Source organism: Mobula birostris, chromosome 15 (genome assembly GCF_030028105.1).
Source record: "Mobula birostris isolate sMobBir1 chromosome 15, sMobBir1.hap1, whole genome shotgun sequence".
NCBI classification, from domain to species: Eukaryota; Metazoa; Chordata; class Chondrichthyes; order Myliobatiformes; family Myliobatidae; genus Mobula; species Mobula birostris.
In genome coordinates, this window is record NC_092384.1 from 30,013,306 (window position 1) to 30,031,596 (window position 18,291).

General features: G+C 38.2%; 1 protein-coding gene across 1 annotated transcript in view; it reads right to left on the reverse strand.

Annotated features, from left to right (window-relative positions):
• slc12a4 (solute carrier family 12 member 4) overlaps positions 1–18,291 on the reverse strand; it is a 77,586-nt gene that overhangs the window by 39,621 nt on the left and 19,674 nt on the right. Inside the window, exons 2-8 of the mRNA XM_072279543.1 lie at positions 17,941–18,035; positions 13,823–13,954; positions 9,434–9,580; positions 6,348–6,402; positions 5,531–5,661; positions 3,643–3,884; positions 1,760–1,968 (exon numbers count right to left, since the gene is read on the reverse strand). Of these exons, the coding sequence (XP_072135644.1) occupies positions 1,760–1,968; positions 3,643–3,884; positions 5,531–5,661; positions 6,348–6,402; positions 9,434–9,580; positions 13,823–13,954; positions 17,941–18,035 (1,011 nt within the window). The remainder of the gene's footprint in view (positions 1–1,759; positions 1,969–3,642; positions 3,885–5,530; positions 5,662–6,347; positions 6,403–9,433; positions 9,581–13,822; positions 13,955–17,940; positions 18,036–18,291) is intronic.

An 18,291-nucleotide genomic window follows, 5' to 3' on the forward strand; every position in this document is an offset into this window, starting at 1 on the left:
AGCTTAACTTGAAAGTGGCATGGCCTTGTGCATACAAACCAAACCAAAACAGCTCAAGAAATAAATCTGTTCCCTTGTATATATTTCTTTGAATATTAAACAATGCGTTACACTTTCAGCAATGTGATACCATCGTTTATCAAAAGACCAAAGCTTGAATGTTACTTGACATTGTTGACATATGTATAACTTTACTTATATGGCTATAGAATGCATTAAGATTCAAGGAGGAAGCATGTGACCAGAAGGAAACACTTAACAGATTGGTCCAGGTTTATGCCGGTTTAAATTATCTAAACTGGGCTACACTAAAAACAAAATCAACCCCTACAGAGTGTCTTCTGCAAATTAGAAGTTTGGAATTACACAATTGAGTGTAGTTTAATAATACAAAGTTCAAAGTAAATTTATTGTTAAAGTACACATATGTCACAATATACTACCATGAGATTAATTTTCTTGTGGGCATTCACAGTAGATAGAAAGAAATGTAATAGAATCAAAAACAGCACACGACTGAGATGGACAAACAACTAATGTGCAAAAGACAAAAAAACGATGTAAATACAAAAAGAAAATAAATAAATAAATAAATATTGAGAACGTGAGTTGTAGAGTCCTTAAAACTGAGTCCGTAGGTTGTGCAATCAGTTCAGTGTTGGGGTGATTGAAGTTCTAAAGTCTGATGGTTGAGGGATAATGACTGTACTAATTGGGACGTGAACAATATCTCATATCCAACTAAATCAATTCTTCACATTTTCACTGAGGTTCAAAAATTGTGCTCCAACTCTTTACATTCTCCATTTAGTGGATTAGATTAAGTCACTGTACAGAATTCAACCTCTTGTCAGAGTGAACAACTGATTCATGCAGATGTGAAAGATTTTGATTATCTTCTGAGAATGTTAGCAATACACACAAAATGCTGGAGGAACTCAGCAGGCCAGGTATCATCTATGGAGAAGAGTAAACAGTCAATGTTTTGAGTCGAAATCCTTCATCAAGATTCTGAGAAATGTTAACTGTCTCTCTCCAATAAAAATTTTTAACAAAACATGCATAACATATTTAATTAAATATGCTAAACTGATGAAGTAAAATTAATATAGATGAAAATGGAGATATCCCTGAAAAAACACCCTACTTTTGAATAATTTGTATTTTAACATTATTGGGGGTCTTTTAAAACAATCCAGCCATTTTCCAGTTTTGTTGATCTACAGAAGCTAGTTTCTTACAATTTATACTTTGCTCTACTTAGTGACTTAAAGACAAGTGAATAAGCAAGAAGATCTTTATGATGGCCCATGTTAATAGAGGGTTTGGATTTCCATGTATAATTAGCCTGAAGCTACGTACATTGGATTAACAATGGTAAGCGTTACAAGATAAAGAGAAACCTAGAACTAAATCACTTTTAAAAAGGTGTAAGTTGATTGAGAAAATCTGCTGATGCTGGAGATCCAAAGATGCTGGAGGAACTCACCTATTGCAATCAATTGACGTTTCAGGCCAAGACCGCCTCGGCCTGAAACATCAAGTGTTTACTCTTTTCCACAGATGCTAACTGGCCTGCTGAATTCCTCCAGCGTTTTGTGTGTATTACTCTGCAAGATTACTGATGCCAGTAACAATACTTCTGCAAGACTTTAATTTGGACAACATTTGCACCATTTCAAATACACAGTTAATAAATTATTTCATTTGACTAAATAGTTACATAAAATGTAGGTTTCATGTTCAGTTTTGTACAAACCTTTTAATACACCACTTGCCACTCCTGGAATTCCTTGGATTTCTGTGACATTATTTCGAACAAAATATTCATCGCAACTATCCGTGACATTGCTAGTGCAGAACATGTCCCACAGTTTGGTGGTCACAACGGTGTTGTTTTCAATTGTGGTTTTGGCACAAACATCGAACAGATTTCTGGAGAGAGTTCGATTTCCCAACATGCAAATTCTAAAAACAAGGTTTTTTTTTTAAACTTCACATTCCTAGGTTAATTAAAACTCGCTTAGTGCTAGTTACACAATAGTGCTGAATGTGTGTAACAAAAAGGACTGGTAATAACAAATATCTCAATAAACTCAAAAGATCCTAATCTCCCCTTGAAGGATACCACTGAGTTGGCTTCCACCAAGCTTTCAGGCAGTGCATTCCAATCACAGCTCACTGTGAAATTCCCTCACCCATCACTCACTCAACCCCAGTTTCTTTGAGTATTATCCCACATCTGACCCTAAGGCTACCAACAGTCCTGCCAATGGAAACATGTTCCTTTTTATTTATTCCAGAAAAACTATTCATTATGTCAAACCTCTTCAAAACATTCTTTTATACTTGTAGCAACTCCAGCTTGTGACAAAACAATATTTTTACTTAAATCCGGGAAGGTGAACAGCAGATTTAATTACATGCACATAAATAAACAAGATGGAGATTATAGGCCAAATAAAAACAGAGGCTCCTCCTGTAGAACGGTGTCAAAAATAAATTCCACATGGCCTACCCATTGCTTATAAAGTTTTTATAGTTCACTTGTTTTAATGCTCTATTAATTTATTCATTCAAAAACAAATCCAAAGATGCTTTTGTATTAGCCTTCTTAACTCATGTTTGCCTTTTCAAAGATTTGCAGTCACTATTTCAGGGTCTATTTTTCCTGCACCAGATCATTTACTTCACAAACATTCTCTCTTTCAAAATGAATCACACCATAACTCCAAATTAAATTGCACCGGCATTTGTCCTTCTATTTCATCAGCAGGTCTTTGTTCTGCACAAGTCTGCTACGACAATCTCCATTTTAGATTTATGTTATGGAAGTGTACAAGATGAAACCATTTGGCCTATCAAGATCATGGGAGGAGTTTCAAAGAGTAATTCATTAGTTCCATTGCTACACACTGCTCCCATTGTCTGCAATTTTTCATTCTTTGAGCATCAATTCCAGTTCTACTTAAAAAATACATTTGAATTGATACTTGCCATACCTTATCAAAAAAAAATTACATTCCAAATTCTCACCATTGTTGGTAAACTATTTTTTGACATGTCACCTCTAGTTCTTTTGCACATCCAAGTTCCATGCAGTGTGCTTATGTAGGGCATGTACCTTTAGGTTATTAATAATTTTCAAAAGCAGCCTCATCCCAGGACGGAATAAAGGCAAACTGACATCCTGACTTTAGGTAGTATCTGTGTGAAGTTCACACATTGCCCTCAAGGCGACATGGAATTTTGCTGGATACTCCAGATTCTTCTCACATCTACTATAAATGACCAAATAAACAATAAAAGGACTCAAAAGAGTTGTTGACTGCTGTTGCTGAGAGAATATGCTGCAGAACTATAAAGAATTAGCTCTGCTGAGAATCAGTGAGGATCTTATGGACTAAGTGGCTTCCATCTGTGTAGTAATAGGTAAGTAAAAGCTCTACTGCTTAGCTGCTTCCAATCTTAATCACCTACCACAGATTCTGCTCAACCACGCTGGTCTGGGGTCAGGAAGTTGGGAAGGAAGGTGGTGGTTAGGTAAATAAGTTAACCGTGACTCTACCCAATAGCCTTTTTAAAAAATACAACTGTGTCTTTCTTATCAAACACATACTGTAAAACAAATATTTTACTTACTTAAATTCTGGAGGATGAACAGCAGATTTAATGACACCCACATAAATGGACAAGATGGATAATATCACACAGGCCAAAAATAAAGATGCAAACTTATTAACATATTTGACACCAATGAAAACGACCAGGCACATGAAAGTGAGGAAAATTGTTCCATAGACTCTCATGTTATTAAGCAGAGCAGTGGTTTCTTCATGCGGTTCAACATGCTTAAATATTGCTGCTTTGGGTGCAATGTAGGCCTGCAAAATAAAATGAACCAACAGAATTAAGACAAGTAGCACTAACAATGGAGCAAAAACAAAAAGGTAAAAACAAAATTAATTGAGCGTATAACAGGTTAAGAGAATGGACTGAGCTTGTATCGACCATTGCTGAACTGAGTATCCCAGCTTTAAAAAAAACAGCCACTCTTGCACAGCATTAGGGAAAAGATATTTTGCAAATCTGTACTGCGTGTTCTTCTTTGCTATGTGAATGCTCCAGGCATGGTAAGAAAAGAAAATGCCCTTTAGTATTTCTTTTGTTCTAGACCAAACAGACAAGAAGTAAAATATCTAATAGTGCACATAGGATTAACTGTGATTGCTCCAAGTTTTAACCTCAGGATGGCGGAAATAAAAGGGCAAAAAGGAGACGAGGAGGTCGACACCACAGCATTCATTGTTGATTCCAGAGCACCACCACCTCCTCATGCAACAAAATTACTTTGACATATGAATGCAGAGTTTAAATTTAATATAATTTAGGTTGACATTCTGTATGCGATACATGAAAACACTGCAGAAAAATCTCAGTAGGGAGAATAGCACTTTTCTCAATCCACCCAGTGATTCATGTTGCATTTATTTCAGCTGATATTTCATACAAAATACATGTGGAATGGAAACCAGTGATTAAGTTACTGGACAAGCATTTAATAGCCTTGATGAACAAAGCAAATCTCTTCAATTCAGCCACGTACACTGAGATGGATTCCTCTTCCTTGATTCCACTTATGAAACCTAAAGCATTCTGCAATTGACAATGGTTTCATTTCTAAATGTTCTGCGTTACTCTCATGATAGCAGCAAAGCTTATTTGGCTGCTTTGGTTGGAGCAGTCAACTTTCTAAGCAAACTACATGCTTTTCCACCAATTGCACGCAACAAAACTGGCACTTGTTTCCCATTGGCTGTTCCATTTGTTTCAAAATACTGCTCAATTTGTTCAGTATATAATAGCCAGTTATCTTCTGTGCGATCAAATGTCTCTATTTTACGGATGTAGCCATCCATTTTTTGCTATTTTTTTGCAATTTATTATCACCCAATATTGTTTATTAATTCGGGAATTTTGTCCGTTTTCTGTCTTTTTCTTTCAACTCAACCATCTTTCTCCTATTCCAAAGAGATGTAATGTGCTTTTTAAAAAATGTTTATATATCTTCCCTCTTGCGAAGAAGAAAAAAATGTCCTGCTGCTTATCTACAGGTAGGTTTGTTGTCTCGGGTTAGCTTTAAAACTTTCTGTCATCACTGTCATGTTTTGTAATTCCAAATCATAAACAGTTATTTTGCTTTTCCAAAACATATTATGGAAACTGAGTCTGCCTAATAAATGTCTTTTTTTAATGTATTCACACAGCAATGATTGGAACAGGTCTGATTAATAAAGCAGATTGTAAAATCAAAATAATAATATTATAAAAGGCCATAAACCATAGGAGCAGAATTAGGCTATTTGGCCCATCAAGTCTGTTTTACTATTTCATCATGGCTGATCTATTTTTCCTCTCAGCCACAATCTCCTGGCTTCTCATAAAACAGCACTTTGTTTCTTTGCAAATGGAGCTTGAAACAGTTACTGGAGTTTTAATAAACCTTTGAAAGCTATCACTAGATACTCACCAGTAGAATTTCTATGGCACCAAGTATGTACATGGCTCCTGCAAAAGTTGTTCCAAGATAGAAACAAAGGCCCACAGCACCCCCGAACTCAGGACCGAGTGACCTTGAAATCATGAAATAAGAACCACCAGCTGCAACGAAAGCACGAATGAAAGGAAAACAAAGTGTTATTCATCAAATCAGAACATGGTGAAAGCAGGGCCGGCTGGTGGCGCAATGATATCGGTGCCAGACCCGGGAGTGGAGGTTCCCAGGTTCGAAACCAGTCCGGTCCGCTCCCAAGTGAGCTTTCCATCCGTGCCGGATTGAGTGTTGAGATCGCAACTCTACCTCGTAAAATAAAGGGAAAATACTGCAAAAATGTCTGTGTGAGGAGTGGCGCGCCACACAGTCTCTCTCTCTCTTGCTCCATGCCTTGTATAAGCCATGAAAAAGACATCATCATAGACGCACGCACAAACACGCACAGACTCGCACGCTCGCAGGCACACGCAAAAAAAAAAGAACATGGTGAAAGCAAACTTTAAAAGGTGGGATCTTGGACTGAATGCAGAAAATTTCTATCTCTCTGTGATCTTGTAAAACTTAGAAATAACCATTTCAGGAGACAAAGTGGAAGCTAGTTAGTCTTAAAGTGACAAATATGTACATTTTAAGGGATAACTGTTAAAATTAATGGTATACAAATGATAAGTTTCAGTGAATTTATGTAGAACACCATTTAAAGAACAATGGCTAAGCATGAACACAATAAAATAAAACAAAACCCGGAAGTATACACTCGGTTCCCTAAATCCCTCATTAGGGAACTTGTTACCTGGTACAACTCCATTTGTTGCTATGGCACTCATTGATATGGCTGTTAACATTGTCTGAAAAACAGAAGATTTAAACTTTACAAAATGTTTTTTCAATTTTTTTTGCCCCTGAATTTAAGCAATAAAAACATCAATAAAAAATTTTAAATAATTTTATATGTATCAATAAATGAAAACCTTTATATTCTACCTTTGTAAAGGTATTTACAGATTACGAAGAATTTCAACTGTGAAGATGGAACAACTTCACTCCCTGAAGCACTGGAATAGTTGTAACTAGGTGTTACTACCATCAACATCAACTGGTTATCATTTATTTAAACACTGTCATTTTAAATAGTGAGAGAAGTTATACCGATTTGACCATCAAGATCCATGTTTAGACATTTAAATTGAATACTGAGAGGCCAGCATTTTGCACAACTAAGGTAACTTCTCTTAACCCAAATGAAAATTGGGATAAAGGAATCAAATTTAATTGTGTAAATGTAGATCTCCTGAAATGCAGTTTCAACAAACCTTAGTATAAAAATGGTTAATGCAGATTATGCAGGACACTCTGAGGTGAAATTGACAAGGACACAATGTAATCTGAGGAAAATGTGTCTTTTCATAACAGGATGCTGTTGTCAATTACTGAGTAACTGACCTGTAAAAATATTTGCACATAACTAGCCTGTGCTACTAAACTAGTCCAGCAAAAAATGAATTCATAGCTGATTAAATAGGGTTCTGAAAAAAACTAAGAAATACACTTTCCATTATACTCATCAAATCTATACTTTTATGCTCCTGCCTTTTAAAAAAAATATTTATTTAATTTATTGAGACACAGTGTGGAGTAGGCCATTCTGGCTCTTTGAACCGTGCCTCACAGCAACCCACCAACTTAACACTAGCCTAATCATGAGACAACTTACAATCACCAATTAACCTACCAACCAGCATGTCTCTGGAAACCAAAGCACCCAGAGAAAACCTACGCAGTCATTTGGAGAACGTACAAACTCCATACAGACAGCGGAGGGAATTGAGCCCGGGTCACTGATACTGTAAAGCGTTGAGCTAACCATTATGCTACCGTGCCACCTTTTATATGTTGTTCTCGATTATTTGGTTACTTAGAGGAAAGCTCAATGATAATGAAGGTGTGCAATAGATTATGAAACCACAATTTAGAAACTTCAGTGCAGTACCAAAAGTATAGGCCTTACATGAATCGAGGAACCCTATTACAAAAAAATGGTTAAAAGTTGTACAGAATCCTGGGCTTTATATAAAAAAACAGTATAAATTACAAGAGAAAAGAAATCATGATGTACTACAATATTGGTTTGGCCATAGGAGTATCCAGTCTGGTTACATTTTAGGAAATAAATATTAACAACATGTAAATATGTAAATATTAAAAAAAATTAACATGTGCATGAGATTTACCAGTGATGAAGGACTTTGTGGATAAATGGAGAGGCTGGGGTTTTTCTCCTTACAAAACTGGAAGATACAGGCAAAATAGCTAAAGGGGAACTGTTCTTATTAGTGGAGTGGATCAAAAACTAGAGAACACAGATGACAAGCAAAAGAACCAAAACTGACAAGAGGAAATTTTATTTTTAAATCTGGAAATGCATCTACTGCATCCCGTGCTCCCAGTGCGGCCTCCTCTACATCGGTGAAACCCGACGCAGACTGGGGGACGGCTTCGTTGAGCACCTCTGCTCCGTCTGCCACAACAGACAGGATCTCCCAGTAGCCACCCACTTCAACTCTGCTTCCCACTCCCATTCAGATATGTCCATACATGGCCTCCTCTACTGCCATGATGAGGCTAAACTCAGTTTGGAGGAGCAACACCTCATATACCGTCTAGGTAGTCTCCAGCCCCTTGATATGAACATAGAATTCTCCAACTTCCGGTAATTCCCTCCCCCTCCCTTCCCCTATCCCTATGTCACTCTGCCCCCTCCGGCTGCCTATCACCTCCCGCATGGTTCTGCCTCCTTCTACTACCCATTGTGTTTTCCCCTATTCTTTCTTCACCTTTCCTGCCTATCACCTCCCGGCTTCCCCTCCCCCACCCCTTTATCTTTCCCCTTACTGGTTTTTCACCTGGAACCTACCAGTCTTCTCCTTCCCACCCTTCCCCTACCTTTACAGGGCCTCTGCCCCTTCCCTCTACAGTCCTGACGAAGGGTTCCGGCCCGAAACGTTGACCGATCTTTTCCACAGATGCTGCCCGACCTGCTGAGTTCCTCCAGCGTGTTGTGAGTGTTGCTTTGACCCCAGCATCTGCAGATTATTTTGTGTTTAGGGGAAGTTATAGATGAGTATTCAATTGTAGTTTTCAAACAGGAGTGGATGAATTCTTGAAATGGAAGTATTTTCAAAGTTATAAGATGATAGTGGGAGAGTTACCACTACAGTTTCTCCTTTGGGTTCTATACTCTCTTTCACAAGCTAAACAGTGTACTATCCCATACTGACATGAAGTCCACTTGGGGAGATGGCTGGCTTATATAAGATCAGTCAAAAGATTATTTGGGGCTGAGGTTAATGAAGGTGGTTGGAAGAGATCAGTGGAATTGATATTATAGATGTGGACCAGAAGCAAGAGTACCAAATTCCATTAAAATCCATTTGTTTCAGGAGTTATGACTGTTCCTCAGAATAATCTAATTTCCCCATAATGCTTCAAGAGAAACACTGAACAAGATATTATCTCATTTGGTGCAAAATTATCCTAGAAATTCCAGCATACAAGTAAATACTACACATTCACTAATATTAAAATTACCCAGAATATTGATCCTATTAATTTGCTGCACAGAATCCAATCAAAACTAAGGAATTACTTTAAATGATCTAGTCCCTTACTTTCTAAACTGTGAATTCTCATCAACATCTAAATAAGCTGTTTTGCAAGCACAATATTTGCATATTAAGAAAATCTCAGGAGAGAGATTATAGGTTTTGAGCCTCGTTATAAAATTGAGAGAAAAATACAAATTCCTTGTGCAAAAAATATTTTGGGTGAGAAATTTTCAAAAGATAGAACTAATCAAATGGTTAACAATTTGGTACTTACACAGCAGCAACACATGAACACCATACAAAACGATTGCAAGACCCCTGCAATTCCGACAAGCCATGTCAAACGTAAAAATAGTATGACTCCAAAGATATTCTGTAGACAAGGCAGATACACTCCCATAAGAGTGCCCATACTTGGAGTCTAAAAAAAATGAAATAAAATAGCTATTAGTATTTTCATTTGAAACTATAAGCCACATCACAGAGATCACAGCGTCACAGAGTACAAAAATAGGCTCTTGGTTCACCATGTCTGTACTGACCACCGAGCACATATTTGCACTGACCTTGTATTATTCTTCATATGTTCCATTAGACCATAAGATATAGGAGCTGAATTAGGCCATTTGGCCCATTGAGTCTGATCTGTCATTTCATCATGGTTGATCCATTTCCCTCTCAGCACCAATTTCCTGCCTTCTCCCCATATCCCTTCTGCCCTGACCAATCAACATCTGCTTTAAATATATGTAAATTTAAATATATTTAAATATTTAAAATATAATAATATAAATATTTAAATATATGTAAAGACAGCCTCCACAGCTGTCTGGGACAATAAATTCCACAGATTCACCACTCGTTTACTAAAGAAATTCCTCCTCATCTCCATTCTAAATGGACAGCCCTCTAATCTGAGTCTGTGTCCTCTAGTCCTAGACTCACCCAGCAAAGGAAATATCCTCTCCACATCCATTCTGTTGAGACCTTGCAACATTCGATAGATTTCAGTGAGATCCCACTAACCCCCATTCTTCTGAATTCCAGTGAGTACAGGCCCAGAGCCATCAAACACTCCTTATAATCCTTTCAATCCCAGAATCATTTTCATAAACCTCCTTTGTCCCTCTCCAATGTCAGCACAACCTTGCTTAGACAAGGGGCCCAAAACTGCTCACAATACTCCAAGTGAGGCCTCACTAGTGTCATATAAAGCCTTAACATTACATCCATTACTTTTATATTCTAGCCCTCTTGAAATAAATGCTAACATTGCATTTGGCTTCCTCACCACCGACTCAACCTGCAAATTAACCTTTAGGGATTCCAACGTGAGGACTCCCAAATCCCTTAGCACCACAGATTCTTGAATTTTCTCTCCATTTAGAATATAGTCTACACTTCTATTTCTTCAACCAAATTGCATGGCTTTACACTTCCTCACACTATATTCCATCCAACACTTCATTGCCCATTGTCCGAATCTGTGCAAGTCCTTCTGTGGCCTCTCTGCTTCCTCAACACTACCTGCCTTTCCACCTATCTTCACATCATCCTCAAACTTGGCCACAAAGCCATCAAATCCATCATCCAAATCAGTGACATACAACGCCTTTCAGAACTCTGGGTTGTAGACCATCTGGTCCAGGTGATTGGTCTACCTTCAGACCTATCAGTTTCCCAAGTACAGTATCTTCTCCCTAGTAATGGTAACTTCACTCACTTCTGGCCCCAACACTCTTGAACTTCCAGCATACTTCTAGTGTCTTCCACATTGAAGACCGCTGCAAAATATTTATTCAGTTCATCCACCATTTTCTTGTCCCCCAATACTGCTTCTCCAGCAACATTTTCCACGGTTCCAAAATCTGCTCTCGCCTCTCTTTTACACTTTATATATCTGAAGAAACTTCTGGTATCCTCTTTAATACTATTGGCTAACTTACCTTCGTATTCCATCTTTTCTTGTTTATGATATTTTCTAGTTGTCTTCTTTTGGTTTTTAAAAATTTCCCAATCCTCTAACTTCCCAAGAATTTTTGCACTATTATATGCCCTCTCTTTTACTTTTATCTTGGCTTTGACTTCCAATGTTAGCCACGGTTGCATCATCCTGTCTTTAGAATACTTCTTTGCAATATATCCATCTTGCACCTCCCAAATTGCTTCCAGAAACTCCAGCCTTTGTGCCGTCAACCCTGCTAATGTCCCCTTCCAATCAGCTTTGGTCAACTCCTCTCTCATGCCTCTGTAATTCTCTTTACTCCACTGTAATACTGCTACTACTTTGACTTCAGCTTCTCCCTTTCAAACTGTAGGCCGAATTCTATCATATTATGATCATTGCCCTTTCCCTAAGAGTTCATTTAAAGCTCTTTAATCAATCTCAGTTCATTGCACAAAACCCAATCCAGAGTAGCCAATTCTCTAGTGAGCTCAACCATAAGCTGCTCTAAAAAGCCATCTTGGAGGCAACCTACAAATCCCTCTTCTTGGGACCCAGCCTGGTTTTTCTAATCTACCTGCATATTGAAGTCTTCCATGACTCTTGTAACATTGCCCATTTGATGTGCATTCTTCATCTTCTGTTGTAATTTGTAGCCCACATATTTGTTACTGTTCAGATGTCTGCATACAACTCCCATCAGGGTCATTTTACCTTTGCAGCTTCTTAGCTCTACCCACAGCAATTCTACACCTTCTGATCCTAGGTCACTTCTTTCTAACGATTTGATTTCATTTTTTTTTTTACCAATGGAGTCACCCCACCCTCTCTGCCTACCAGCCTGTCATTTTGATACAATGTGTATCCTTGGATGTTAAGCTTCCAGCTATAATCTTTCAACCACGATTCAGTGATGCCCACAATATCACACATGCTAATCTCTAACTGTGCTCCAAGTTCACACGTTCCCATTAACTTCATCCAGATTCTACTACTCATCACACACTAGGAGCAACTTAAAGCGTTAAATTAAAATATCTACCTGCCTGCCTTTGAGGATTCGCAAGTGGTCACAGGGAAAATGTACAAACTTCACACAGTCAGCGCTGATTGTGGGTTGCTAGAGTTGTGAGGCTTCACAAATTATTTACTTGTCCATACATCTTAATGAATGATTATGAAAATATTTTTGCATTATTTTTCACAATCTGACAATGCCCCAAAGCACACAACAACCAATGAAATATTTCTGAAATTTATTCAGCATTGTAACAATTTCATACTGAACATAGTCAAAGAGCAAGTGCGAAAGGTATCTGAGTGTCCAGATATATTTCATACTTTCTCTTTGAATTGTTCACCGGACTAGAAAAAAACATCAATTCTAGATGCACTGGACACAAATTTGGGATTGACAATTCCGATAGGCTAAATGCAGAGGAAGGATAAGACAACAAAAAGAAAGTTAAACCTTATCATCTATGCATACGACAGTTTTGTTGAAAACCAAAGTTTACTTATATCTTTGCAGACATTTTCACTAATGGTACCAGCACAAGCACAGTCTATGCTGATGACATTTGCAATGCCTTCTGCGTCCTTCACAGATAAATTAGGCACTTTTCCTTCATGTCTCACTTATCTTTCCTGTATGCCAACTGTCAAAATTCCAGGCATTCTACCAATAAATGTAGTGGTCATGCCAGACGTGATTAGTAAATAGACAACTTCACACAAGTTGACTAACCTCTACTTTGGGATATGCAGAAGTCACCAGGTCTTCATCATTATTGCTGAATAAGTACCTACTTTGAAAGTTACTGGTTCAGGACACTGTAACTAATCACTTTAGATGCACTGCCCAATGTATTATCTAATGGAATGAGAGCAAAAATTTGTGCACCTCAAGTACAAGCTCATTTTGCAAACAGAATGCAGTCAACTGGAAGATGAACTCTCCCTGGGCATACTTTAGGGAAGCTAGATGTCAAAAGCTTTTCTCTAGTTCTGTGGGAGGGATTTATTCTCACTATGCTTCTGCCTAATGTGATGTCATTTACAGACTCAATTGTATTACATGACTCTCTGCTATTTAGAACAAGGCAACAAGATGAGTTATTAACTTCGAACTTACTGCATAATCAGTCAAAGAGTTGAACTGCATGTGCATGTAATGAGAGCTATATAACACATCTCCTTCTACCTTAGGCCACAAATTTATCAATCACCCCTGCTGTGGACACTTTCTGGAGGTCCAAGATCCGTATCCTCCACGACTGCTGGACTAAGTGTGTGAATGTAGGAGGGGACTATGTTGAAAAATAAATGTGCTAGGTTTTCTAAAATTGACTCCTTCTACCTTAGGCCACGAACTTATCAATCACCCCTCGTATGTGCTATTTGAATTTTCCCTTTGCTGGTAAATACATTAACAATCTAAAATATTAATTTTGTTTGCCAAGGATGCTGCCTGTGCAGTATCGAATGATTTCATTATCATGGTAAATTTCAAGCAATCACAGTATTTAAGATTTCCCTCCATAATATGCTGAAAACCATTTAAAATAATTGATTTTAGTGTTTTGGTTGAATGACACAATGATGAATCAATTCATTTAGAGAATTGTCAAAGGCTGGATGCAAAATAATTACACTGAATAATGATTACTGTTAAAAAAAAGATACAGATCAATAAAATGTTAGTGGAGGTGTAATTACCTTGGTTGTTTTTTTCTTTGAACTCTCTGCACCGTCTGCTTCCTCATGCTCCTTTGCTCCCTGAGTAATGTTTGTGTAATTAGCTAATCTGCTGAGTAGTGATGATACCTTTGGTCGGATGTCCAATTCCTCCTGGAAAAGAAGTAGGGAAAATGTGTACCAGTTATTAAACAACCATAAAACAATTATTTGTCAAGTTATAAATATTCAGTTTAAGTATTTTTGATATAACACAATTTATACTTTGGACACAGATAGGTTGACTCCATGAACCAAAAGCCCTCTTCCTACTTTCTGAGAAATGGAATTTACTAAGCTATTTTTCACTGTAAAGAATAGGATGGTACACTGTGCACACAAATACACGGTGCAGAATGATGGCAATTTTTCCAAGTCTTTCTGATTTCCAGGAACCCTTTTGTAACTTGAGAAATGGCTGTGCACAATTTGCACTCTTTCATGTACATTGTTAACTGACCTACTGACATGGGGATCGCCTGGGATTATTTTCTTAAATGGAATAAGGGTGTAAGCAATCCTTCATCAATGCCTTTCCAGACCTGACCTTTATTGGTATTGGTTTTGTTAATGTGCCATCTGCTGAGATACAGTGTAAATCTTTTGTTTTGTGTGCCATCCAGACAGATCATGTCTTATGTAACTATATCGAGGTAGTAAGAAGAAAATAGAATACAAAATACAGGGTTGCAGTTACAGAGAAAATGCAGTGCAGGTTAAAAAATAAAGTGCATGGGCCACAACAAGGCAGATTTGAAGATCAAGGGTTCATCTTTTAGCATATGAGAGATCCGTTTGAAGGATAGAAGCTGTCCTCAAGTCTGGTGGTTTATGCACTCAGGCTTTTCTTTCTTTTCTCTGACAGGAGAGGTGAAAAAAGCCCAAGTTTTTCTGTAATAATTCATTAAGTAGCATAGTGTAGAATAAGGTTACTACTTTGCTTTTCTGGTAATAGAAATGCAGATGCAATCAGCTAAAATAAATCAAAGTTCTTCATTATCATAAGAACCAAGTGCATCCTACTCCCTTTGGTTAGTCATTAATAGTACATCACTGATGCCGCATTGTGGTAGATTTATAAGATATCATTAAAATCAGAATCAGAATCAGGTTCAATATCACTGGCATATGTCATGAAATCTGTTATTTTGCGGTAGTAGTACATTGCAATACATAATAATAAATAACTATAAATTACACGAAATAAAGAGAAAAATCAATTAAATATCCAGTGCAAAAAAAAAAGAGGGACTGAGGAAGTATACATGGGTACATTGTCCATTCAGAAATCTGGTGGCAGAGGGGAAGTAGCTGTTCCTGAAACATCGAGTGTGTGTCTTCAGACTCCTGTACCACCTCCTTGATAGTAGCAATGAAAAATAGGCATATCCTGGATGATGGGGGTCCTTAATGAAAGTGTTCTGGATGCTGGGGGAGGCTAGTGCCCACGATAGAACTGGCTGAGCTTACAATTTCCTGCAGCTTTTTCTGATCCTATGCAGTGGCCCCTCTTTACTAGACGGTGACACAACCAATTAGAATCCTCTCAATGGTACATTGGTAGAAATTTTCAAGCTCCTTTGGTGACATACCTCCTCAAGTTCTAATGAAATATAGTAACTGTCATGCCTCTTTATTCTCTGTTACTATCGATGGTGAGGATGTGGATGTGATGAGGACTTACAAGTACCTGGGGGTGCACCTGGATGACAGACTTGAGTGGAGCACCAACACAGAGGCTGTGTACAAGAAGGGCCAGAGTCACCTTTACTTCCTGAGGAGACTGAGGTCCTTTGGAGTATGCAGGCCACTCCTTCACATGTTCTACCTGTCTGTTGTTGCCAGTACAATCTTCTATGCAGTGGTGTGCTGGGGCAATGGCATCAACACGGGTGATGTCAACAGGCTCAATAAACTGATTAGAAAGGCTAGCTCTGTTACAGGAGTCAAACTGGACACGCTGGAGGCTGTGGTAGAACAAAGTACCTTACAGAAAATCCTGGCAAACCTGGACAATGTTTTTCACCCTCTGCATGCCAGATTGGCTGAACAGAGGAGCTTTTCAGTAACAGGCTAAGACAACTGCGCTGCTCCAAAGAACACTATATGAGGTCATTCTTACCCTCGGCCATTACGCCCTATAATGAGTCAACCTATAGCCGGAGAAGTGATGACCCCCTCCTGTTAGACTGTTTGAGGTAACTTATTTTTTATTCTTTCTTCTCTTCTAATGTTTGCATATATGTGCACTTGTAATGCTACTGTGAATGTGTAATTTCCTTTGGGATCAATAAAGTATTTACCTATCTATCTAATTGCATCAGTTTGTTGGGCCCAGGATAGATCCTCGGAGATGTTGACACCCAGGAACTTGAAACTGCTCACTCTTTTCACTCCTGATCCCTCGATGAGGACTGGGGTGTGTTCCCTCGACTTTCCCTTCCTGAAGTCCGTAATCAATTCCTTGGACTTACTGATGTTGAGTGCAAGGTTAATGCTGTGACATCATTCAATCAGCTGATCTATCTCACTCCTGTATGCCTCCTCGTCATCATCTGTGATGGTGTATGAGCTGTGACTGGCCACAAAATGATGGGTGCAGAGAGAGTAGAGCAGTGGGCTAAACATGCATCCTTGAGGTGCGCCAGTGTTGATTATCAGTTTGGAGGAGATGTTATTTCTGACTCACACAGACTATTGTCTCCCTGTCAAGGATCCAGTTGCAGAAGTAGGTACAGAAGCTTAGGTTTTAGAACTTGTTGATTTGAATTGAGCATATGATGGTGCTGAATGCTGAGCTGTAGTCAATAAACAGCAGCCTGATATAGGTATTACTCTTGTCCATGTGATGCAAGGCCAAGTGGAGAGCCAGTAAGATTGCATCTGCTACTATAAACCTATTGTGGTGACAGGCAAATTGCAGTGCATCCAGGTCCTTGTTTAGGCAGGAGTTGATTCCAGTCATGACCATCCTCCCAAAGCTCTTCATCACAATAAATGAGTGTGATAATTGTTGAGGCAGCTCACCCTGCTTTACTTGGTACTGGTATGATTGTTGCCCTTTTGAAGCAGGTGTAAACCTCCAAATACAACAATGAGAGTTTGAAGATGTCCTTGAACATTCCCGCCAGTTGGTTGGCACAGGTTTCCATTGCCGTACTAGGTAGACCATCAGGGCCTTACGAGTTGTGAGGGTTAACCTTCGGGGTTGTTTATAATGACATTTTTTTTTGAACTTTTGAGCAACTTCAATGAAAGTATGCAAAATCCAACTGCCACCAAAAGTGTCCCATTTGGGGAGGTTGGCACAGATCTGCTGGTATTTTTGTTTTATCCATTATGGTATTTAACAGAGCAAAACCTGGCTTCAGTCCTCAGTGGTTAGAGTAGGAAATCTGCCCTCTGAATGCAGATTTCGCAGAACACTGACGCATTCATTTTCATGCTGGGAAAAAAAAGTACTGAAAAATGAGGTATTTCCATTTTTAAACGATTGAGTTTCCATTATTATTTGTAACTTTTTTTATACAAGTACAAATGAGCTTGTCTTAATGTTTCCATTTGTTTACAAAAATGCAGATGATTTACATTACAAATGAACATTTTAAAAATCATTTACACGGGACATATTCAAAGGCTGTAAGAAGTTAGTAATAAATCCAGAACAGCATTAGGTTTGCAGGAAACTTTGATGCTGCACAGGGCTTGGCTATTTTGGATTTGGGTGGTGTCAGTTAGTGTTGACATGGGAAGCCTAGAAAAATAAATTTTGTGATTGTGCCCTCTTTTGGCTGCAGGCTGCCTTCAGCACATCCTTAGGTTGTATTGGTTATTAAGGTTATATTGGTTGGTAACGCAAAGGGCACATTTCACAGTATCTTTGATGTACATGTGATAAATAAATACATTTTAATCTGATTTACTTAGTACAGCAGCTTGATGCTGGCAGCAAGTTAGGTTTCCAGTGAAAAAGGCTGATTATACAAAGGTGATCTGTTTAGAACTGAGAATTATATCAAATAGCATTAATATGCTTCTATCTTAAATTCAGAAAGGAGAATTTTGAATGCTTAGCAAGTTATTGCATTGAAAGAGCTTACCTCAAATAAGGCCAGGTTTCTATCATAATATTCGCGTCCTTTTGAAGTGTCAGCGTTGTTAAGGAAAGGACTATCTTCTTTGTGGTATCCATGACCTAAAAAACATTTTGTAATGCACATCAATGAAGAACAATTTAAAAGCAACTGTGGCTGTACATTCCATTATTGCTGTACATTATGTATTAAAGTTTGACTGGTTTCATTTTCTGGTTTCAGATAGGTAGATAGAAAATAGATCAAAGCATGAGTACACCTTACTGAGGTATAGGATAGAAAGGGGGTCTGCTCACACCTAAGAAACTCAACCTCAACTGCAGCATACTCTGGTTTTACAGTCAAAACTTTCCAACT